This window comes from Lissotriton helveticus, chromosome 1_1, assembly GCF_964261635.1.
Source record: "Lissotriton helveticus chromosome 1_1, aLisHel1.1, whole genome shotgun sequence".
Classification (NCBI taxonomy): Eukaryota; Metazoa; Chordata; class Amphibia; order Caudata; family Salamandridae; genus Lissotriton; species Lissotriton helveticus.
In genome coordinates, this window is record NC_136057.1 from 766,212,995 (window position 1) to 766,237,947 (window position 24,953).

General features: G+C 47.5%; 1 protein-coding gene across 10 annotated transcripts in view; it reads left to right on the forward strand.

Annotated features, from left to right (window-relative positions):
* Positions 1-24,953, forward strand: part of ANKRD26 (ankyrin repeat domain 26) — a 1,096,841-nt gene that overhangs the window by 51,790 nt on the left and 1,020,098 nt on the right. For all 10 annotated transcript variants that reach the window (XM_078674324.1, XM_078674330.1, XM_078674326.1 and 7 more), the window contains exon 2: positions 23,070-23,184. In XM_078674324.1, the coding sequence (XP_078530450.1) occupies positions 23,070-23,184 (115 nt within the window). The remainder of the gene's footprint in view (positions 1-23,069; positions 23,185-24,953) is intronic.

Genomic DNA, 24,953 nt, shown 5'->3' on the forward strand with positions numbered 1-24,953 from the left:
TCATTTCAAACGATTGGTTCAAATTTGAGGGTCATGGTTGGAGTCATCAATTCCATTCTTCTCCTTAGTGAACATATTATGACATTGACTGAAGAATGTGGAAGAGGTGTGGCGGCCAGGGTGCCTGACTTCAGACCACAGGGTCCATTGGTTTGATCCCCGGCATCACATGCAGGTTAGCCCAGCACCATGTGTCTCTGGGCAATAGCCTACTTAATCTTCCCGACGGCCCCCAGCGCGGGGACACTTCTTCGGAGGTAGTTGTGCGCTTTACAAATGCTGGCATTTATATTTACAGTTGCCATTTACTAAAGCAACTAGCAGGTTCTTATTATAAAGATTAAGAAGATGCAGCCTCAGAACACATTGCTACTTTAGCCCTCACAAAATATAAATTCAGAGAGTCAATCCCCTCCCAGGCCTAAATGTCACCCGCATCTTGGAGTATATAAGTAAATGCACTGTCTAACTTGCGCCAGTCCCCCAATCAATACGTTTCTTCCATTTACCTGTGTTGAATGCTGTGCTGAAGACAATGAACACACAACCACATTCTAAAGAGATAATAACATTCCTAATTCTTGTGTGGTTGAGTCGGATGGCCAGAGCAGCTTTTGATTTTTCAAAACACCAGATATTCGAGAGGAGATAAACGTGTTTTGGATTTCAATTATCCGAGATCCATTCAAACTCCTTTGTGCACTTTGCACTGATTGAAACATAAGATACACATGGCCAGGTCATGGAGTGATATGAGCTCTTTTTTTCTCGAATGACGTCATGTATATCATTACTATACAACCCAAGGTAACTGATAAAATAGCACGCTTTGAAGTGGGGACAACGTGCAACATTTTAGGTTAGGCAGATTATGTAGACCATTGGCTACAGTTCTCACTGAAATTTTAAGATGCATAAACGCACATACAGCATCCAAAAATCTCTGAGGCGGAGGCTAAAAACGCACAGAGCATCTAAAGAATCTCGTTATATAAATAATGATATTTCAGGTTTCACTGTTTAAGCATGTAAATTATTAATGCGGAGATTTGGACACCAATTTATTTTAGTCTATTCCTTCCTTCAGGGGCCTGGGAACCAGAGTTTAATAATTGTTGTTTTCATGCCAACGCCTTACATGCTCTTTTCTGTATGCTACACTTATGGTAACTTTATGTTTATGATAGTATTTTCTTTTGCTCCAATAGTTGGAACATTTCTATTTCATAATACCATACCATTAGACAGGGCGTAACAGCTACCATTATATCTGGAGTCTTACTGCAGACCGCTAAATCTAATTTGAAATGTCAAAAAGACTTCATTATTGTACAGTCCATTCAAAAGTAAATGTACATTTCCATGATCATTTTTCCATAATAAAAACATCCGATATACATCTTCTGTTGTACCTGGTGATGTACAGCTCTTGACCTTGGCCCTCTATATTGGATGTAGAAGATTTAACCTTTTCCAACCTTTACTTCTTCCACACTGACCCTCAGTCTTTGCACCGGGGTGTACCACATGCAGGATGTTGTGGAACAGAGCATTCACCTAATTTGGTGTGTTGTTGGGTCAATAGCCTGCTAGCCAGTCAGGATCTAAATGTATGTTAGCACATCAGTAAAGTTGCATAACATAGACAAGGATATTATAATTAACTTTAGAGCAGTAACTCCTAATAGAGCTGAAGATGCTGAACTTTGGAGTACCATTGGCCTTTCACTCAAAACTATGTAAGATGAGCAATACTTACGTTATGTAAACTTGCAGAGAGGAAAACAAAAAGAGAAGAAGGCGGCCTTCCAATACCAATTTGTACAAAAAGAATCCATGATGCCAACATGCTTAAAAGATTCAACTTCACACCGACCTCTGCCTGGATGAAAAAATCGTCAATTTCAGTTTATTTTATTCATGTTTGATTAATTAAAATCATTACATGTATGCAGCCGTGCAGTGCAATTAAACATAGATACAGTAACCAGCAATTATTGATAAAAGGATATAAAGTAAAATCAATAATATTTCTAAGAAGAGCACAACGTCCTGTAAGCAGTGTTTAAAATTATTTAGGAATAAAAAGATAAAAATGAGTCCCGAGATTTTTGTCAGTTTTGTGCTGTCTAGGTACGGCCAAGGTTCTGGGATGAGGAGGAAAAAGTGCAAATGCAGGCTAGTTGGCCCGTGTGAGGTTTTGGAACTCAAGGTGCTTAACAAATGGGCGCAGCAGGGTGGTAGTCTGGGCTGGTTTAATGTCCTGGCCCCACTGGGTAAGGCCCACAAAGATAGTGCATGGAGATAGAAGGTACGAAGCAGTCATCTTGTGGTGCGCAAGATGATGGTCACTAAGGGGACTTTACATGTGGCCCTTGCTGTAGTTAGTGGGGTTATAGGCTCTGCGGGATGGATAGAGAGCCTATAACACACTACAGCAAAGCCAGTGTCACCCTGTGGGAGAGTTGAGGAATGCGCGTCTGATGAGATCTGTGAATTTCCCCAGTGTAGTTAGGGTCCCTGGCATGTTGTCAGTAAAGCACAGATCCCCGAGGCCTCTCTGCACCATTTTATGCTGTTAACCCGGTACAGAGGAAGAAGCAGTCAACGACGATCATCAGCCACTTTAGGGCTGTAGCACAGTAGATGGAGCCAAGATTCTCTGTGGTTGTTGCTTAACCTGCATGTGGTTGCCTCTGTGCGCCATGCCTAGGCGGGCTAAAGTCTGAAATGGTAAAGGATTTCCCTGCATGCCTGGGCCGAGAGTGCATGTGGAAAGTCGGTATGGGCCTTCCCTGGAATGTAGGATTCATACAATGACTCGGTAGTGGAGCTGGACCGTAGCCTTTCAGTGTCTCACTCGAAAGAGGCTTGCATTACCTGCCTGTTGGCAGTTTTTTTCCAGGCTGAGTATGGTATTTCCTGGGTGTGCAAGTTAGCAGCAACAATTTTTAGATTGCTAACCGGGTTTGCCTGGGGGTGCCCTCTCCTTCAAAGATTTATTTGAGGTGAATTTGAGATAGAGCTCTAGAGCCCGCAGGGGCGGGCCCTAATGTAGTATTTTGTTAAGTCTCCCTGACACACGAGGTCTGGGCTCCTGAGATCCAGCTCTAGTCTCAGCCTTGTTCTTCTGGCCTGCCGGTGAGTAAGCAGGAGTTTCTTATACGTGGTGTTCTGGGATGTCTTAAGAAGCCTATTGAAGTCACCAAGAAAGGCTAAGTGGACGTAGTTAAGAGCCAGGATCAGTTTTGCTCTCAAGACTTTAAGCATTGGATCAGCAGTTGGGCTTTGTAAGCAGTTGCTTAGGCGTTTCAGGCTGTGGATGACGCAGGTGGACTTGCTTCTGAGGTGCCTTAGGTGGGCTGCTGGTTTAGCCCCTGCCATGAACCAGACACCAAGGTAACTGTAGGATGAAATTGTTGTCATTTGTAAGTCTCCATACTGCCTGTGAATTTGTTTTTCGTTGGGCTATTTGCCAAAAACGAGGATCGTTTTCCCTGATTCACCTTGGTTTGTCCTCCTGTTTGTAACGGCGGAGGGCTTTGAGGGCTCTTGAGTGATCCATGGTTGCAGTGTCATCTGCATACCGCATTGATGAGCAGGTGCACTCTACCCATTCTTGGTGTGGTTAAGCTGGCATCTTCCAATGCGGTGACCAGGTTAGTGGTGTAAATGTCAAATAGGAGGGCGGCCAACACGCAGCCCTGTTTTAGCCCATTGTTGGTTGGCACCCTGGCAGTGGTTGTAGTGAGGCTTGTTCTTACCCGATCCCAGGTCTCCTGATATAAGGATATTATTGCTTTAAGGGTGAGGGGCGGAATACCACATGCTGTTAGCTTCCCCCATAGCCTGCCCCGATCCACGATCCACCTTATCGAAAGCAGCACAATAGTCAACAGAGCAGCAGAATGGGCGGTCAAGGTTTGCTTGCTCCTTTCGGACCAGTTGTATAAATGCGGCCGAGCTATGATGTTGTCCACCGTGGAGCAGTCGGGCTTGAATCCAGATTGGAAAAAAGGGAGGATTCTATTTTCTGAGGCCCTGGTTTCCAGCTCCTCCAAGAGGATTCGGCCATAGGCTTTAGCTTCCAAATTCATAAGGACAATGAGCCGGAAATTTGCTAGATTGGAGCGGTCTCCCTTTTTATGAATTGGGAAGAGAATTGACCCCCTCCATGAAGTCAATGTTGTTGCAGTGGCAAAAGTATAGCTAAAAAGTGTTGTTAGGATCCTGCCCCAGAAGTCTTGTGCAGTTTTAAATTCTGAGGCAGGTATCCTATTTGCCGCTAGTACCCCGTCGTTCCCCATTTTCTTGATGGTGGCCATTACTGCAGCCTCTATGATAGGAATGACCCATTGAGCACAAGGATCTGGAGCGGTGTGGGGTGAGAACATTTTTACTGTAGCCTGATCAGTTGTGTATAGCTGCTTACCATAGCTGATCCAGACCCTTTCTGCCACTCCATTCTCTTTGGTCTGAGCTGAATTGCAACGCTAGTTTATGTACTTCCAAAGACGGGAGGGGTCTGTTTCTTTTAAAAGGGAGAAAATCCTAAGTCACTCTGCCTCGATGTGCTCCTTTTTGTATTGCCATACTTTCCAATGGTGAGCTGCTCTGAGAGCGGTGAGTGTTTGGCCAAGTTGTATTTTGCAGCCTCTTCTTCTAGCGGCCAGGGTCCTATGGAGGGTGTGCTTGCTGGCAGTAAGCTCCTTTATGCGGCTCGGGTCGAGTGTGAGGGTAGAAGAGTACATTCCCAGTGGGTACCGGTATCTATTCCCCAATGTCTGTTGGAAGTCTTCAACAAGTTCCTTCCAGTGTCCCAACAATGTTAATATGCTGAGTGATTTGGTGGCTAACTTCCCCAACCCAATCCAGGCTAGAAGTTTACCTCCAAGATTCGCTGACCATTTGATTCTTTGAGTATTTGATCTTCCCCGGATGGTTCTCTGAGATGATGGTGAATGTGAGTCCTTAGAAACCAATTGTACGCAACAGTCTATTGTCAGTTTAGGACCTATATTCAACTTTGAAGTCTTGGAGTTTAGGTGCAATCACTTCTCTGACAAAGATATAATCAACGGTGGATGTGTTCCTATAGGTGGGGTTAATACGCCAGTGGGGAGTCAGAGCCTATTTTTGTATTTAGCGATACAAAAGGGGATGATGGACGGAGCGTTTGAACAAATCAAACACTCACCCCCAGTCAACTGATCTGGGTTTAATCCATCTCCATTCTTTAGTTCACTCAGCCACCCCAGTTCAGACATGGCTATATGCAATCAGTCTGACCCTGTGCCTCATGGAAACAGTCCAGCCCGAACTGCCAAGCCATGTCTTCCCTGGACCGGAAACAAGCATCCTGGGATCGGTTTCGGATTCATAATCCTCATCAGCTAGGCTATCTTGAATCCAGTGGCCAAGTGAACAAGGGACTCACGTCTGAGCATACCCTGCCACACTTAGGGCGAACAAAGCGATACAAAAGGGGATGATAGACGGAGCGTTTGAACAAATCAAACACTCACCCCCAGTCAATTGATCTGGGTTTAATCCATCACCATTCTTTAGTTCACTCAGCCACCCCAGTTCAGACATGGCTATATGCAAATCAGTCTGACCCTGTGCCTCATGGGAACAGTCCAGCCCGAACTGCCAAGCCATGTCGTCCCTGGACCGGAAACAAGCATCCTGGGACCGGGTTTCGGATTCATAATCCTCATCAGCCAGGCTATCTTGAATCCAGTGGCCAAGTGAACAAGGGACTCACATCTGAGCATACCCTGCCACACTTAGGGCGAACAAAGCGATACAAAAGGGGATGATGGACGGAGCGTTTGAACAAATCAAACACTCACCCCCAGTCAACTGATCTGGGTTTAATCCATCACCATTCTTTAGTTCACTCAGCCACCCCAGTTCAGACATGGCTATATGCAAATCAGTCTGACCCTGTGCCTCGTGGGAACAGTCCAGCCCGAACTGCCAAGCCATGTCTTCCCTGGACCGGAAACAAGCATCCTGGGACCGGTTTCGGATTCATAATCCTCATCAGCAAGGCTATCATTTTTTTTTTTTTTTTTTTTTAAGACGTTTATTAAAGTTTCAGTTATACACAGCGTCTTGCACACAACCCGGAGGCTGGCCGCTATTTATCATGTGTAAAGTATCGCAACATCAATGCAATGGTAACGGCCATCCTCGCCAAGTTGTAAATCGTGTAAATAACATCTGAATACCTTCGGATATTAGTGTTCACAGACCTAGTCCGTCTCATTTTATAATAAATAACCATAACTTGTCTGTACGAAAAACAGGATTAAACCAGTCATTATCAACATCCTACAGGGTTACATAATACAAGCATTTTCAATCCGGTCCTAAGTACATCATCACATTACGGAGACAGACCCCTTCACAAGCCACATCCCTAGTCTTGCCTGGCACTCTCTGCGCCCCCCCGTCTAGCACGGCACATCTCGTAATTGCAAATACGACCCCCCCTAGATGTATTCCAAGTCACACCGTCTATATCGCAGCGGCTTAGACCACCACGCAGCACACCTATTCTAAAGACATCCCCTCCGTGCCCCAAACACACACAGAAGGCTATCACAGAGCAAAGACACTGTATCACACCCTCTACGGGTCATCATCAGGTTCCAGCAGTTCCTCCGGGGGCTCACATAGGTTCCCTCGATATTCGTTCCAATTATTCCATATTCTCGACCATTTCTTAGGGCACCCCCTATGCACATACACTGCCCTTTCCGCCACCATTGCTGAGTCCATATCATTACACCACCGAGTACATGAGGGTTTCACACCAGATCCCCATCTCCTAGCAATGTTACGCTTTGCAATGGCCATACCCAGTGTCGCCCAGAGTTGCAATCCCTTGTTCATATCAGTAGGTGACCAAATGTTCAGTATACAACACTTAGGTTCATTCTGCAGCACTACCCCCGCCGCCTCCGATATCTCAAACAACACCTCCTCCCAATATGATTGTATTTTAGGGCACTCCCATAATATATGATAAAAAGTCCCAGGGGATCCACAACCTCTGAGGCAGGTAGGTTCCGGGGGGCGCCCCAGTTTGTGCAGTAGAGTACGTGAATAGTACACTCGATGTAGTATTTTTAATTGTACCAGTTTCAGTCGTGAAGGTATGGTGGTCTCTCTGGGCGAGGCCAGTGCATGTAACCAGTCCTCATCAGCTATGTCTCCCAGATCTACCTCCCATCTACTGCGGAGGACTACCGTGGGGTCAGGGAGATTATTGACGAGCTTCCGATATGTGAGGGAGATCGCCTTCTTATCTAAGTGGTCAGTGAGGAGTCTATCCTCCAGGGGGGAGGATGCGGCCAGGATTGAGTCAGATGGGATGGCTCCCTGCAAGGCATGTTTGATTTGTGCATATCTATAGTGTTCATTTTCCCCCATTCCATACTTCTCTCGTAGGGCTGGGAATGAAATAACCTCCCCCCTTATCCATAGGTCTCCGATTGTCGAGATGCCAATTAAATCCCATTGCCTGAAACCTTTCGAATTCGACAGCGTGCCAAGTTTGGGGGTATCCCAGAGTGGTGTGGCTAGTGTAAGGACTCCCTCCCATCCTAGAGCTCTCTGTGCAGTGTGCCAGATCTTGATTGTGTGGGCCGTAGGGCCCGTGAGTGTGTGCCGGCGTTTGTCTGAGTATAGTGCTTTCATAAGTTTGTCTGGGGGGGGGGGAACGGTCCTGTCAAGAGCGTAGGCCTGATCCTGTTGCGGGGCATGCAGCCATTGGTTCACCACCATTAGCTGAGCTGCCCAGTAGTATAGCTTGACGTTCGGCAAGGCAATGCCCCCGTCATACCAACTACGTGACTATTTAGCCTGTGCTATACGGGCCGGTTTACCGTCCCATAAGAGCGCGGTGATCTCAGCATCGATGGACTTCAGATATGGGAGAGGGACCGGAAATGGGGTGTTTTGTAATGCATAGAGGAGTCTTGGGAGTGAGAGCATTTTAAAGAGGGCCGCCCTGCCCAGTAAAGTCAAAGGAAGGGAACGCCAGTGCTTCACATCTGACCTTAACCTCTGTAGAGGTTTCAGTAGGTTTTCTTCCATAAAAACTGTCTCCTGTGGGGTGACGTATATCCCGAGATATTTAAACCCTCTGGCCACCGTTTGCAAGGTGCAGTCATGGGGTAGTATGGGCGCCGAACCGCGCAATACATACAAGAGCGACTTGGCCCAGTTAATGGTATATCCCGAGACGTCACCATAGGTCTTAAGTATGGCCATTAGCGTCGCTAGGGACGGGGACGGAGACGTCAAATAGAGCAGCACGTCATCAGCATAGAGGGAGATGCGGTCTTCCCATCCCTCTCCCCACGAGATGCCTCGGATCTGTGGATCCATACGGATTTTCACCGCTAGCGGCTCAAGTATGAGGGCGAATAATAATGGGGACAGGGGGCAGCCCTGGCGGGTGCCGCGACCCAATGTGATCACGCGTGACGTGTGCCCATTCGCAATGACCTGTGCCAAGGGTGCGGTATAAAGGAGCCTAACCCAGCCACAGAAGTTAGGGCCAAAGCCCATCCTCTTGAGCACCGCAAAAAGGAACGGCCACTCCACAAGATCGAACGCCATGGTAGCGTCTAATGAGAGAATTGCGGCATCTTCCCGTAGTGATGGAATGCGATGTAGTATTCCGTTTAGTCTCCGCAAATTAAGGGAGGTATTACGCCTAGGCATGAAACCTGATTGGTCTGGGTGTACCAGAGTTGTGAGGTGATGTTGTAGACGCAGAGCCAGGAGTTTCGCTAGCACCTTTGCATCTGCGTTCATTAGTGAGATCGGCCGGTATGAGGATGTCAGGTCAGGTGGCTTACCAGGCTTGTGTATAGTGACAATAGTGGCCAACCTCTGATCCGGCGAGAGGGAGCCCCGGTCCAAGCAGTCAGCGTACATGGGAAGCATATGTTGGGTAAGGGTCGACGACATTGTCTTATACAGTTCGATCGGTAGACCGTTGGGTCCCATCGCCTTTCCAGTGTTTAGGGCTGCCAGGGCCACCCCCAACTCTTCCCCTGTCAGGTCAGCCTCTAGGGATTGCGCCTCGTCCTGCGAGAGTGTGGAGAGAGGAATGTCATGTAGGAATTGTGTGCAAACGTCTTCTGACACTTCCGCACGTGCTGTATACACTGATTCATAGTAGGAAGCCAGTTCCTCCACTATGTCAGGGGGAGAGGTTGTGCAAGTACCGTCTGTGAGTGTCAATGCGGCTATCCACCTACTCGCCCTTTCCTTCCTTTCAATCCATGCAAGCATTTTCCCAGTCTTATCTCCTAATTCATAGACCCTGTGTAACGTGTCAGCTAACCTTGTCTTTGTCATGTCCTCTGCGTACGATCTGAATTCCTGGGAGGCCAATGTCAGCGTGTGCGCTGTGTCCTCTGTGGGGTCAGATGCGTGTGCCAACTCCGCGGTCTGGACCGCTGTTTCGAGCGAATCTATGGTCACCCTCTGTGCCCTTTTATGCCTAGTGATAGTGGAGATGGCTTGCCCCCTGACCACTGTTTTGTATGCCTCCCATAGTATCGACGGTGATTCGACCGAGCCCACATTGTCTTCGAAGTAATTCGTGGTAGCTGTTTTGAGCGCTTTAGCAGTGGTACGATTTTTAAGATACCCAGGATAGATCGGATAAATTCGCTGTCGTCTGGTGGGGTGCAATGTGTAGGTGAGTAGCACTGGGGAATGGTCAGAGATCCCTCGCGGTAGATGTTCTATGGACGCAATCTTTTCTGGGGGAACGGCTAGTGTCAGTAAGTAGTCCAGCCGGGAAAGACTACCATGTACTCCCGAAATAAATGTGTAATGTCGATCCCGGGGATGTTTGAGTCTCCATACATCTAACAGTCCCAACGCATCTAAGAATTCTCGGAACAGGTGGTCTGCTCTGGTAGCCTCTCGGGGAGGCTGTCGATCCACAGCAGCATCTGGCACCGCATTGAAGTCGCCACCAATAATTAGTTCCCCCTCTGGGAGTCCAAGCAGTAAGTTACCCAGGTCTTGGAAGGCTCCTTGATGTAACGCAGGGGGGATGTATACTGTTAGTATATTATATGGCCGTCCCTCCCATTGGCAACTGATCGCTGCAAAGCGTCCCTGGTCGTCAGCCCATGTGTGTTTGATAAGTAGGGGTGCATTTTTGGAAACCAATATACCAACTCCACGTGAACCCGAGGAGAATTCTGCGTGTGTGACCATTTTAAACCCCCAGCGGTTAAGGGCCTGACAGGCCGTTCCCACCAGATGTGTCTCCTGGAGCAATACTATTGTCGGGGCCTTTCTCTTAAGGAATTGTAGGACCAAACCCCGTTTAATTTTGTGGCCCAGCCCATTGACATTCCAGGAGATGATAGTAAGCGGGGCAGTTACCAGCGGGGGTGAGTGTGGGCGAGGCGTTAAAAGGTCTTGGTCAGCCATGATTGTAGGTGCTCTTGTGTGTCAGGAACTTTGGATATAGCATTCGGACCGGGTCCAGCAACATTAAGTATGGGAAGCCTTGACTGTGGTGATGATGAGTGCCTGGTCCTGTGCAGAGGCAATACTGATAGTGTCCTGCGCCAGTGTGTAGAGTCAGCCTATACAGGAACCTGTGACTATTGGAACTTCGGGACCTGACTAACGAACAAACACTGTTCACTAAGTGCAGGGGCGGTAGTGTCCCTGAATATGAAACTCGGTCAGGGGTCCAATACCAACTATCGTACCGAGTAGTGCTCAGAGCGGCTACAAAACCCTCCCCCTGTCGAGCTAGGTGGCCTATAGAAAATACCAGGCGTACCAGGTGGCCCCGCCCGTGCTGGCGTGGAAGACCCAGCAGTGTCCACTGGTTCCAGAGTGAGTGTCCTGTGGTCGTGTGTACATATAACCCTAGGAAAAACATGAGACTTAAAAGAGAACAATATAACTTGGCAAACAACCCCCCCCCCGTCCATCCCCCCTCCCTGCCTCCCTGCTATACGGACATAGAACCGCCCGCTCCCCCAACTTAGCAGAGTGCCTGCTCCCATTCCCCCCCAATGTACTTGCTTGCGGGGTAAGTGGTCCGTGGTACTAGTGACCCCATCAGTCACAGTCTGCTCTTCCTGTTCATAGTTCAACGGCAGCCCTTTCACCTCTCGTGGTCACCTGTGGAGAAGACTGTGCCAATAAGGAACTCATATTTCAGGACATCGTTCGTCGGCTTCCGGTCCCTCCTCCAGCTCCTTGTCATGATGTTCTCCGGCCGCCGCTGGTGAAGTTTCTGCACTCTCGAACCGTCGGTTTCGTTGGCCTTTGCCCGTGCGTCCAGACCCTTCCACCCGACGCCAACCGTCCAGCCAGTCCCACGCCGCCTCCGGGGTATCAAAAAAACAAGCTTTATGATTATCCACGAGCCTAAGTTTCGCCGGGAACAGCATCGAGTAGGGCAATTCCTTTGCTCGTAAGGCCTTTTTGACCTCAATGAAGGTTTTGCGGCGCCGGGCCACCTCGGCCGCATAGTCAGGAAAGAAGGCCAACGTAGAGTTTTGTATTTTGATGGGCGGGGCATTTCGGGCCGCTTGGAGTATGACATCTGTCACGGAAATTAAACAGCCTGGCCAATACAGGTCTTGGTGCTGCTCCCGGTTTCGGTGTTCCACCTGGGACCCTGTGCGCTCTCTCCACTGAGAAGAAGTTCGACAGACCTTTTGGTCTCAGTTCGGTCTTGATAAGGTCTTCTATGTAAAGGTCCATCGCCCGTTTGCCCTCCGATTCTGGAATTCCTAGGATTCGGACATTGTTACGCCTAGCCCGCCCCTCCTGATCGTCCAGCTTGTCCTGCAATTTCTTAGTGACCGCTTCCATCCGTTCCATGGCCAGCTGCAGTTCGGAGGTGTCCTCAACCAGGGACTTCGTGACCACTTCAACCTGCGCCACCCTCTCGGTCATTTTGTGAAGGTCCGCCCTCAGTAAGCCGACATCCGAGGAGATGGCCCCCACTGTAGTTTGGACATTAGTGAGCGTCCTCATTAAATCCTCGAGTGTCACCTTTTTTCCTCCGTCACCTTCGGGGCTTTTGCCTACGGACGTGCGGCCTTCAGGGTGTTGCGAGGGGTTCTTCTCGAACGCGAATTTTTCTAGTCTCGACTGAGCAGCGTTGTGTCGCGTTCCTTTTCCCGCCATTCCGCCGTCCCCTCGTGGGCCGTCAGATGTGTCAGCTCCGGCTAGAGTCCCAATGCGTCTTGATCCCCTAGGGTTCGGCCGCACAAGTAGGACGGGCCGTCGAGGAGGCCGTTCCGATCAGGCGTCTGGGGCAGGCTCCGAGAATGACTCAGTGGGTGGGATCCCCAAATCCGAGGCTGTCCAATGCAGTGAATAGAGCCAGACCGGGGCGAGATGAGGCTCTGGCAGACGGGAACCCCAATGCAGAGCGTCTGGCGGTTTGCAGGCCTCTATGCCACAGTGGCCCCACTGTTACCTTGGGCGATCTAAGTCCCGGGGGGATGAGGGTGCATACAGTGGTGAGTACTCGCTACCCACGTTGCGTGAAATCCTCGCTGGTCCAATGCACCCCCTCCAAGCAGCAAAGAGTCCGCAGTATAGGTAGGCGACCGCGCCACAGAGCCTATACGTCGGCGGCCCCCGTCCGGGGCGGAACGGTACCTGCTCGATCCCAGGTGGAGGTCCGGGAAGTCGTCACCTCACCGGTGTGGTCCCGTGAGCAGCCGCAATGCAGGCGGGGTCGGAGCCGCAGGATGGATGACACGCCTGGCAGCGAATGGTCAGGGCCGCCCCGACTCCGCAGCAACGGGGCTCTCCCCTCCCTCCGGTAGCACAGGCGATGGCAGGAGTGGTGAGGGGTGGGTCGGATGCTGGCCTGAAGCCACAGCGGCGGTCTCACCCGCCGCCAATGACGTCCTCGTTCCCCGGTCCCTGGGAGTTCACCGCCGGCCCCCTCGTTCCAAACCAAGCCAAGGGAGGGGGGGGGTGTGGGGGATCGCCGACCCACCTCAGGAGCGTACCGTCACCGGTGTTTTCGTCCGTCGTCCGATGCTGGAAGGTTCCTCCGGGCGACGGTCAGAGTAGCAGCGCGGGACTTTCGGTCTGGTCTCCCGGCAGTCATCCACTTCTGGCCGGATAGTGCTCCAGGCCAGGCCGGTGCAGCCACGATGTCAACAGGCCGCAGGCAGGCACTCCAGCACGGGGCTGATGCCGGTGTCGGAGGAACACCGGGGTTTCGGCAGGGGATGCCGCTTGGAGTCTTCTCGTGGAATCGATCGCCAGAACAGCAGAAATCACGGATCAATGAGCGGATTCAGAGATGGGGTCTCGTTTTACCACGGAGCTCCTCTGCTAGGCAGCCATTCCAGTTGGCTGCTAGCCACGCCCCCCCAGCAAGGCTATCTTGAATCCAGTGGCCAAGTGAACAAGGGACTCACGTCTGAGCATACCCTGCCACACTTAGGGCGAACAAAGCGATACAAAAGGGGATGATGGACGGAGCGTTTGAACAAATCAAACACTCACCCCCAGTCAACTGATCTGGGTTTAATCCATCACCATTCTTTAGTTCACTCAGCCACCCCAGTTCAGACATGGCTATATGCAAATCAGTCTGACCCTGTGCCTCATGGGAACAGTCCAGCCCGAACTGCCAAGCCATGTCTTCCCTGGACCGGAAACAAGCATCCTGGGACCGGTTTCGGATTCATAATCCTGTATCGCTCTTTTAGTATTTAAGCAGAGATTATTTTGTGATTGTGACAAAGAACTTGTAGGGGTGTGACGTAGGCTGTCGAACTGTGGATGTTGGAGAGCTTGCCAAAAGGCCCTGGTTTGAAAGTCCCTGACCGGGCTCGAAAAATCCACTCACCTGCTCGCTATGGCAAGTCAGATATATTCAGGATGAGCTATTTTTAGGGCCTACTCTTCCTTTCTGGCGAATAGGAAGACAAACTGACTTTTTACCTTGGTCTCTGAAAGCAGAGCAAATGTGAAAATAGATAACCAGACTTAAAGGCATCCTTATTGCTCACAAAGTGGACAAGCAATAACGATTCCTTTAAATCTTGTTGTCTTATCACATTTGCTCAGCTTTCAGAGACAGAGGTCAAGTACATTACATTTATGCCAAGTAGATGATTCAAGTTACTCGACGTGCAGGTCTAAGAAACTTTTTGTGATTTTTCGAGCCCTGCCCGACTATGATTGTCTGTTGGGAGTCCTATTTGTTCAGCAGCTCATCGATCGTGTTTACTAAGGAGTCCATTGCCTCTTTTTTCTGGTGCTGAGCAGGGTTGAGGGAGCAGTTGATTAGCAACAGACATAGGGCTTGGGAGCTAAGCTTTAGGTCTTGATGTTGATCAATATTTTGGTGGCCACTATTTTTTTGGGTGTGCTTGATAAAAATAGAGAGACCAACATATGGGCAGCCAGATATGTTGCATTTTGTGGTGTTGATGTAGAATTCATAATACCCTGTAAGCAGCGTGGATGCACTAGCCCTTGTCTCTTATAGGCATAGTATGTCGCCATTAAGGAGTTAGTCGTGGGCCTAATTGTCCATGGTGAGTTTCTTGAGGCCCTTCATGTTCCTGGAGATGATTGTTAATTGTTGGCAGAGGCCTTCCTCCCTGAAGTGTTTGTCGTGCTTTGGTCTGGAGCTGGTGTTTGAGATGCAATGGAAGAGACAATGGGCTATGTTAGGGAAGCTAACTGGAGGGACTTTGGCCTAGCGTGAATCATCAAAACCATGGTTTGGGTCAAGCTATAGGAGCTTCTTTAAGTCAAGAAATCTGGTCTTAGATTTTGAAGACAAAATATGTGTTCTATGTGAGCATCCATAGATTCCCCACTTCTTGCTATCCCTCTACAGACCAATATTAAAAACATGATAATCCTTTTTAAACTGAAGTCTGCCAACAAGTGCAGTTGTATGGATGTGAAATACTTATTGGGGAACATGTCAATGGCTGATGTTGAAAGAATCTCCGCCAACTGCTTTCGATTGGCTTTTTGTTAGTCATTCCAATTTTCTTCCTTTCTGTCCAATGGATTTATTAGGTTTGATGGGTTTCGGTTCTCCTGGAGCACTTCCTCCCTCCTTTCCATCTGTTCCAGCGTGTTGGAAAGTGGTTCATTAGTAGGGATAAGTAGGGACTTACCATTAGTAATAGGGCCACAATCATAAATAAAAGCTCCAGTCATGGTCTCTCTCAATAAATGATTCCCTTGCTCAACCCTTGGTAGCTGGCAACGAGCAGGCAGGCTTAACTTGGGAGACAGGTATGTAAAGCATTTAAAAATACCAATACATAAAATAAGTAAGACACGACGCACAATAAAAATCCAACACCAATTTATAGAAATAGGAAATATTTGTATGATTAAAATGACACCAAAACAACAAAGATCAAATGTAGGGTACTAGAGATATGAATTTGTAAAGATTAAAAGTAAAACTACCGCTTCGAAACCAAGAGAATCAAAGAGTTAAAAAAGGTCGCACTGGACCAGGATAAATTCCAGAGTTCAGGCCACCCACGATGTAAAACTTTTACACTTACTTCCAGAAGTGTTTCTTGATGCAGGAAAGTGGCCCACAGCACCAGGCAAGGGTTCAGACGTTCTAGTTTGCCTCGTGGGGTCTGGGGCTACAACTCCCACAATGCAACATGTCAACTTATGGAGCTTTTTACAAAAATTTCTCCAAACTTCTGGAACTTTTTCCTGAAGTTCCTCTTATGGGTTCAAAGTGTCCAAAACCCTAATCCAAGGTTCCAGAAGCTCGGCGATAGGCCTTGGGATGTTGGGACTATGTTTCCCACAATGCACCTGGTAAATCCATAACATTTCCCTCAACACAGTCCAGCTTGGTTCTTCTTGGTGGCGATGAAGCGAGGCAAAGTCCTTAGGGCTGTAGTTCCAAAGTGTGCACACTTAACACTTCATTAAATATCCTGGGACCGGTTTCGCTGTAACACCCCTCATCAGCCAGGCTACCTTGAATCCAGCGGTAATGCTGTCTTTCCCTCTATGCAATCTACATGTCTCCTAATGAACAACCTTGCTTAAACTGTGACTTTCAGGTGGTACTGTGTTTCATTAATTGATACGTATTTTGTGACTTTTAGGTCCAGTCATAAAATGGGAAAAGTGATACTACAAGTCCCAGGATGCTTTGTTTTGTTGGCTAAAAACTGAACTTGCTTGATGTTACCCGTGAGATAATAAAGTCCTGCATGTTTGCTCAAGTCGTATGCAGTACACACTCCATTCTGGTTCCTGAGTACTGCAGCCTTGCACACACCTCTCGCACCCCCTTCCTCCACACCTCATAATTATCAGACTTCGTTACTCCTACACAAAGATTATAACTTGTCCCTGGACTCGCGGAACCCTGTTAGTGTGTACGGTGTGCTGCTCCTGCAGGTCCAACGAAATAAGCAGAGAAAAGGCCGCTTCACCCCTGTAGCTCTACATGACTGGATAAGACATCATGACGTTCTGTCACATTGACACAATGCCTCTTTGCATAGTGTAGCTACTAATGATCCACTGAACGTCCCTCTCTCCACCCTAAGCACACACCTCGTTGCAATCTGAAAAATACATTTTGTCTGACCTGTGGCGCTAAAGATGCAACCACTGAACCCCGTGAAGTCTTCTGAGTGACTCCCATTAGAAACTGTATGTTGGACTATGGTATGAGGGTGAGCAGAGCCCAGAGCAGGAGGTAAGAGCAGCACAAGCTGGGCTGCAACCGTGACCTCATTCATACATACTTGGTGGGGGTTGCACGGGTCGTCTCATGAGGAGGATCTTGTTGGCTGTCTGCACTCACTAGAACAGTGTCAGTGACCGTCACAGGCTCTGCACCTCCGGAATGCATGCTGCTCTGGGGAAGCATGCTGGCAGCAATCCCATGCAACGTAGTCCATCCATGCCAATGCTCTACTAAGCCCAGTTCTAATTGGCTGAAGACTGGTCAATGAGATTGCGGAAGTAGCATTCTGCTTGAGGACTGACTGCCCATCCTTTCAATACATCAGAATAGGTCCCCATGTTAGCTGCTACCTAATCGGAGGTGTGCAGGCGGCCTCGAAGTAGGCTATTTTCTGTGTTCAGTTACAGAAACTACCCTTTTCGCTACTTTATTTATTTAATGTGTTTTTATATAGCGCAAAATGTACCCGAACGTGTCAGAAAACTTTACAATAGGACCATTTACATTACATAAGGGCTTCAGAGTACATAAGTTGCATAAAAAATAAAAACCTAAAAACTTTAAATTCACATAAGAATGTTAGTAAGTACATAAGTTTACTAAAGATACTAGTGGATAGAGTTTCAAATATATAAGTTGCAAATTCACTCGTGGTTACGTTTTAAGAAAAGTTAAAGGGTTAGGGTTGGACAAATCTATATTACATATTTACCCAGCATGATCTTCTCGCCATGACTGGGGTTCTTACTTTCAGCCCGGCCTTCAGGGTGTTGTTGCACTCACGGGTGGCGAACTTGCAGCCTGATTCATCAAGCCGAATTGCGCTCGCAAGGGGCCAGAATCTGAGAATCTGGCCCTTTGCGAGCGCAATTTTTGCATTTGGGATTCATCATCCCAAATGCAAAAATCGGTAATTGCTAATTCGCTAAATTGCGAGGAATTACATTTAAGGAATCTCTATTTGAGATTACTTAAATGCAATTCATCAACCATTTTTAAATTGCGAAAATGCAATTTTGGGCCGCTATTTACCGAGAGGTCAGACCTCTCGGTAAATAGCAAAAACTTAGAAAAATGCTTTTAAAAGCATTTTTCTAAGTTGCATGTTGCACACACACATGTCCTTTGGACATGTGTGTGCGCAACACCTGTTTCAATTTGCATTTAAGGGGTGCTACAGGGTGTCCTTTGGACACCCCTGGCACCCTTTAAATCGCTATCTTATTTGAGATTAGCTAATTGCTAATCGCAAATAAGGAATACTCCCCATTCATTCCTATGGGCCTTTTGGCCCATAGGAATGAATGGGGAGTTTTTTCTTATTTGCGATAAGCAATTTGCTACTCGCAAATAAGGAATGTGTAGGAATCGCTATTTATTTAGCAATTCCTACATGAATACCGTTTTGCGAGTCCTTAATAGCGATTCGCTATGAATTGCTATTAGGGGCTCGCAAAACGGCCCGTTGATGAATAAGGCTGTTGGTCCTGGAGGCCAGGCAGACTGCAGGCCTTTGATGTGAACAGCGATACAGTCATGGTGTGGCCTTCGAGTGGACAGAGAGAGTGTTGTGAACGGACCGCGAGGGACAGGAGGGCAGGCCTAGTTGCAATGTAATTAGTTCTATACTTCTCCGGGGGAAAACCAAGGAAAGGCAGCGGAGGTCCTACCATCGAACTCAGTAGAGCCCCTATTAGGGGCTTCGTGTTCGCAGTTCAGCACACAATAGTGACCAGAATTTTAAAGCCAAAAAAACCGGGACATTTCACAAAAATAGAAGGACTACACGTTTACTTCAAGCGATGAGAGCGCGCCTCAGCAGAGAATTACAGAACAGGCAGTAAGAACATACATACAATGCAATTTTTAAGCCCAGTAGCTTGCCTGTGAATTAAATTGCCTTCTTAAAACAACTGCTAACTATCCCTGCTTTGTAAAACATAAAAAACACCTCCCACCGTTTTCAGTCGACCCTCTCCAAAAACGGGGACATGAGCTAAATTTCTTGCAATTTGCTGGGACAGCTGGTGAAAAACAGGGACCGTCCTGGCAAAACGGGGACGCCAGGTCACCCTAGCACACAAGGGGGCCACGAGTGGCAGGTTATCACTGTCTAAGGGGGGCCACAGTCCGGGTGTAGATGATCACAGCCCCACCCTCCTCACCTACAGTCAATTGCAGGCGGTGGGTGGAGGTCCGCATCATGAGGATCTGGAGCTAAATGCCTCTGCGTCCGCAGCCCTCAGTCCTGCAGGCGTCCAGCAGCTGGCCCCAGGTGATCTCAAAACCAGGCTTGTGCAGGCCCGACAGCTGCCACGTCATCCCGGCTCTATGTCCCAGGTCCAGGGCAAACACCAGGCCCGTACAGCCAACTCATTCGTAGGCATAGCATATTTAAACGGTTTTCAAAAGTAAATTACACAATTCACAGTTGCAATTAAGAAATTGACGGATTCACCCTGTTAGTATTTTATCCACCCGTATCTGGGGCACTATAATGCAGAGTGCATAAGGAAAGGGATGCGTTTTCTTACTATGTGGTCAGAGTGGGGCAAGCGCCTTGATGGACAGTAGCAGGCCAGACGCTAACCCCAATCCACTTGGCACTCTGCCTGAGCCAGGGTCATAATGATTTTTGTTTATCTAATGATGACCACCAGGTACTACTGACAGAAGAAACTTGCTAGTCTATACCATGCCTGCTGGTGATTCGGATTCACCAGATTGCACTGTTCCTAATAATTGTTTATGATTACGTGCTAGTGTCGGCTTGTGATGTAGGTGTTAATGAACTGGAGAGTGGGCGGAGAGTTCATTCACCATTGATGTGATGATTATCTGAGACAGTCTCAGCATGCACCACTCTCTCCGTGCTCTCTTGTACATCTTTTTGTAATGCCTCGGGGTGGTCAGGGCCGCAAACTATGCGTGAGTGACTAAAGCATTTTAGTGCGGGGATATGGCCACCAGCACTAAAATGCGTTAGTCTAACCCCTAATGCTTGGTACTTGGCTGGGCCGTGTTGCTTCCCCCTTTTTTCCCCATCTGCATTCTTCCCACACCCGCACGCATTACTATTTTATTTTTGTTTACTGATTCAGTTTCAATCGGTAACCTAAAAGTGAGGAAAAATGCTTGCGTCATTCTGTAGGCACGCACTCGAATGACCTAGCTGGCCACAAAAGCTCCCCTCCTGCCCCACCGTTCATTAGCCATGCTGCACACCATCAGATGTTTCAACTAAATCAATTCGTTGAGCACAGTTGGAAACAATGTATTTGAAAAATTAAACCCTGGAACTGGATTTGTATGTCTGTAATAACATGGAGCCATCTGATAGCCGTAACAGCACCTTTTATTTTCCACTATCGGTCCTATTTGACTGTACCCTCATACCTCTTCCTTGATCTTTTTTCCCCACTGTCGAACAGCTGTCCCTTTTATTTTTTAGGTCTCGCACCTGGCGACGCAGCGTGAAGCGCTGTCGGCAGCGAGACCTATTGTCGTCGACTAGGCTTTCAAGGGAGACAGGAGATGGGTACGCGCAGGCCGGACTGGAACTGTGAACGCGCGCGTTCACCACGCACAGTCGCACGATCTTCCCATCTCCTGTCCCCCTTCCTCACGGCGTCAAATACACCAAATGGCCAAGAAGTGGCAGCACACTGGCGCTTACAATAAAATATGCATCGATGGAGTGGCCCCCAACGGCGGGACCGCTCAGGACAGGCACTCGCTAGTGCCAGCATGCAGCCCCACTCACCGGGCTGCTGTGCAGACTCCGTTTCCTGTCTTCTTGCCGGCATTTTCGCAGGGTTCCCAGGCGACGCCTTGCAGGGGCTCCCTCAGCATACGTGAGCCCCTGTAGGAACAAATCTCGCCTCTCCACTTCACCCAGGCCCCCTCCTGGGACCCGGGAGTTCTGAGAACTTCAGCCACTACCGCGGGGCTCTCCCTTCCTCATGGGAGCCCCGCAAGAACGAGCCACACCAGCCTCTTCCGGCCGCATCACAGGCCCCGCATGTGTCACGGACAAGGATGCCTGACTTCCTGGTTTTGCCCCCCAGGCCGCCAACTTCATGTTTCTTTGTGCTAAACTCGAATGCTCAGTGCCTCTTTAGACGGTCCTTCCTATTGCAGCGCTATTGCCCGCCTTAATAATCATGCGTTGAGTACTTTACAGTAAATGACCTGGGCCTGTGAGGACAAAGGAGAGTCGCGTGCCTCGAGATACACACGGCTGCCTCCGAGATGCCTTGTGACCCTGCGCTCTCGTATTTCACCTTAGTGAGGGATGTCAGGCCCGTGGCTGCGCAGCAAAACTGCCGCCGCGCCTCAGTGACGCGAGACGTGATGGGGTTCCACAGGCACCTTGCCTTGCGAGTGACTGCAGAACTAGGTTGTTTCCGTGGTAACAGGCAGACATCTACACACTTCCAGTGGCCCTGGGATAATGCTCTGTGCGCGCGACTCCCTGTGCCGCTGCGAACCACGTGGGGGTGATTCAGCCTTCGACAAAGCCATTGACAAAGCCAGTAGTCCTGACTTGTAGGTATGATGCTACTTGTAGCATATATCCTGATGCGATGACAGAAACCTAAAAATACAAGTCGGGCGGCACACTATGATAAGTACTGATTTTTAACTTGTGTGTTTTTAAGCCACACCTTTAATTACATTGGCAAAGCCCCTTTGTGAGACACCCCCTCATCCCCTCCCCCCGTTTTAACATCCCACTGAAAGCCCTGGGTATATGTACTGAAGCCTCGTGGGTTCCCCACACTGCACACTGATTACTCACTCATATGAACTCTTCACAATGTCCACCAGAGCCTTCTCCAGTCCTCACGCTGCATCAGTGTTACCCCCCCCCCCCCACACACACACACGACATGCACCACCCACCACACACTATTTTTGCATGTTTAACTTTGTGGTTCATCTTACTTTATTACAAACTCGGACTGCAAGTCCCAGAATGCTCCGAAACATTTGGCTAGATGAGCTAATAACAGATTGGCTTCGGAGAGCACTGCTGATAACCTGCGCCTGCGTTTTACGACTTACACTGGCTATTGTGACAACTCTTCATACTGCCCACTATTGCTTTTACATATGATCACGTTGGTGCAGCTGGCTCAATTAAAATGAGTAGCTAGTATAAATCCCAAAATGCACTGACAGACTAGAGACAGACAGACAGAGAAAGGGACAGACTAGAGACAGACAGAGAAGGACAGACTAGACACAGACAGAGGTAGGGACAGACCAGAGACAGACAGACCAAGAGAGGGACAGACCAGAGACACAGATAGGGACAGTCTAGAGACAGACAGACAGACATAGTTTGAGCTATTGGCATTGTAAATGACAATGCCTTTTATTCATTTGTTTTTAAAACCTGCAATCGGTGCATAAACGCGCACTTTGAACATATAGTCCTTGCTTACGATGAGCAAGGCTGGCAGTAAAAGAGACTGACAGCCTTGCTTCCCATAAGCATGGACTATAGGTACAAAGTGCTTTTTTACGTACCGATGCAAATTAATAAAAGGCATTGTCATTTACAATGCCAATAGCTCAAACTTTCATAATGCGAGACCTATTGCATTGTAAATGCTTGTTTACCATGCAGTTGATATGCTTTTAGTCTCTAATAGTCTGACTTCTTCAGGCCTGTTAGTGGTTCCTCTCTTGCTGCCACCTGATGGGTGGCACGTCAACAGCAAGCAAGAAGAGAAAGAAGGTGTGGGTCTCGGGGAGAGAAAGGCAGTCCACTCCTCTGTGCTTTATAAACATTCCTGCTGTCCTCCCTAGAAGCTGTAAAAAAATGCTCGTTTGTTTTTGCAGGGGTTTCTATATATGGATAAAGAAAAAATAATAACAACTGTGGGGCTCCCAGAGGGTATGGAAAGAACGAATTATTCTTACAACAGTGGCACCAGAAGTGTAAGTTTGGGGATAACACAAATCCATTATTTTTAAATCAAATCAATGTTTAAACGCCTCCAGCGTGAAAACTTCAGAGCCCTACTCCACCTGAGCGACTTTTTATAAACAGAGAAGGTTTATAGGTCCAATATTATTGCTCTTTGTCTCCGCTTGCGGATTGTATATAAATGTATGTATGTGTGTATATATATATATATATATATATATATATATATATATATATAATATAGGGAGAGGAACAGATGTACATCATTTATGACTACTGATAAGTCTGACTTTTCAGTGTTGACTACCATTCTGCTAGTGGAGATTTAGTCTGCGGCTAAAGTTAGCTGTTTCATTTTAATAATCTTTACATTTTTATTTTTAGGACACCTTTACACCTTGCATGTGCTAATGGACATTCGGAATTGGTCACCTATCTCGTGGAAAACCAGTCCAAAATAAACCTTTGCGACAATGACTCCCGATCCCCCCTCATGAAGGTAAGGAAGGATGGTCGTTATTTATTTTTCCGGCTTTTCTTTCGGTCACCCGTGCTCTAAGTTGGCAGTGCAGGCATTATTGTAATCCTTTTCTTCTTGTGCGTACACACAACACTATTACACAAACATGGATAAATAAGGGAGGGTGGTTTTGACACATTTGACATATGTCGGAATGTAAACGGGCTCTCTCATTCGAAATTAATTAAAACGTAATACATCTGTTTCCAAATATGTTAATCTATCGTATTGCCTCGGCGTTTATTTTTTATTGTTGTTGCTCTGGACAAGTGGAAGCAGTGCTAACTTGAAGTCTGTTAATTGTTACGTGGCCTACTCCACAGGGGCGATGGTTCAATAATGGGATGATCAAGCTCCCCGAATTGGCTATAAATCAAAAAGATAGAAAAATACATATGTGAGGACTATCTAGACTGCTGGTCTTTGTATTGAAAAGGATGCATTAATAACTCAACATTATGTAATCAATTCTTTGTGTTCTGGAAACACGAGGAATGCCTACTGAACCTCTAGAGGATAATTGGAAGCTGGCAAAATTAGTCATTTTAGGTATGGGTTTCGACAGAGCAGCTGTCAAACCTGCCTATTATTAATATTATTAATACTACACTAAGAGTGTCCTTTGGATCCGCCCCTTTAAACCACTCGCTTTCTTCACCCAGTCTCTAACTTGCAACTATGTTAATTACTTTTGACTCAAGCCAATACAGTGCACTGCAGCCACTGTCAGCACTGGCGATTTATCCTTCCGCCTTCACATAAGCCCGTGCATTGAGCTGCTTGACAAGTTACTCTACAACTTTAGTAAAGTCTCGTTCTAATGTGCTAATGTTACATGCATTAGCACATTACACCCAGGCCTGTTGGCTTTGCCAATGCGTGTTCGATATTGAAACAACACTAATCTGTTGCTCTAGTTAGCAGGACTGGTTCGAAATAGGACCATATTGTTTCCTTGTAATGTCTTTATTCAAGTAAGCTAATTAAGACTTTGCCTGTCTTGTTTATGTTAAATAAACTGTAAAGGTTAGTAGCTTTGCAAGAACTGTTGAAATAGAGCCGGAGATTGCATAATGCATCCCGAGAGGGAAACGTTGTATTTGTTGGGTATGGCTCTCAGTGAGAGGCACCAGCTTGAACACCAGATTCTAAATATGGCTATTCACTGCTCTGACGTAGCAGCAGTGGGTAACAGCATTAGTTAACCTTTGTTGCTACATCGTAAATGAATTCCAGGCTGCCGTGACGGGGCTCTCAGAGCTTCACATCTCTGGTGGAGGGCAGAGGGCACCGTTTCTGGAGGGTGTGGGATGGCACAGAGACAGGCTTGAGACCAGGGTTTTTTTTGGTCTTGCGTTGTCCAGACCTTTTTAATTTTTACTAAAATATGTATACTATACTTCAATGTGGGGGTTTTGAGCCAACTCTCTTCATCCATTGGTATTTTGTTTTGTCATTCACATATTGCTTCTCCCCACTGCAGAATACAGCATGGGGCAGTGGGGCAGCCTGCTTTTTTTTTAAATTATTCAAAGTCAAAGTCAAAAAGCTTTATTTCGATAAAAATTCATTATCATAAAAGCAAAACAATAATAATAATTTTTACAATTTACATTATTACATTTTAAAAGAAGAAAATTCTATATTCCTGGCCCGATTTAGAGAAAAGAGTTTGCTCAATAACACATAGCCAGTTGATAACAAGAGTTTAAGACATTAGCAGAATAAATATTCTTTAAAAAAAGAAT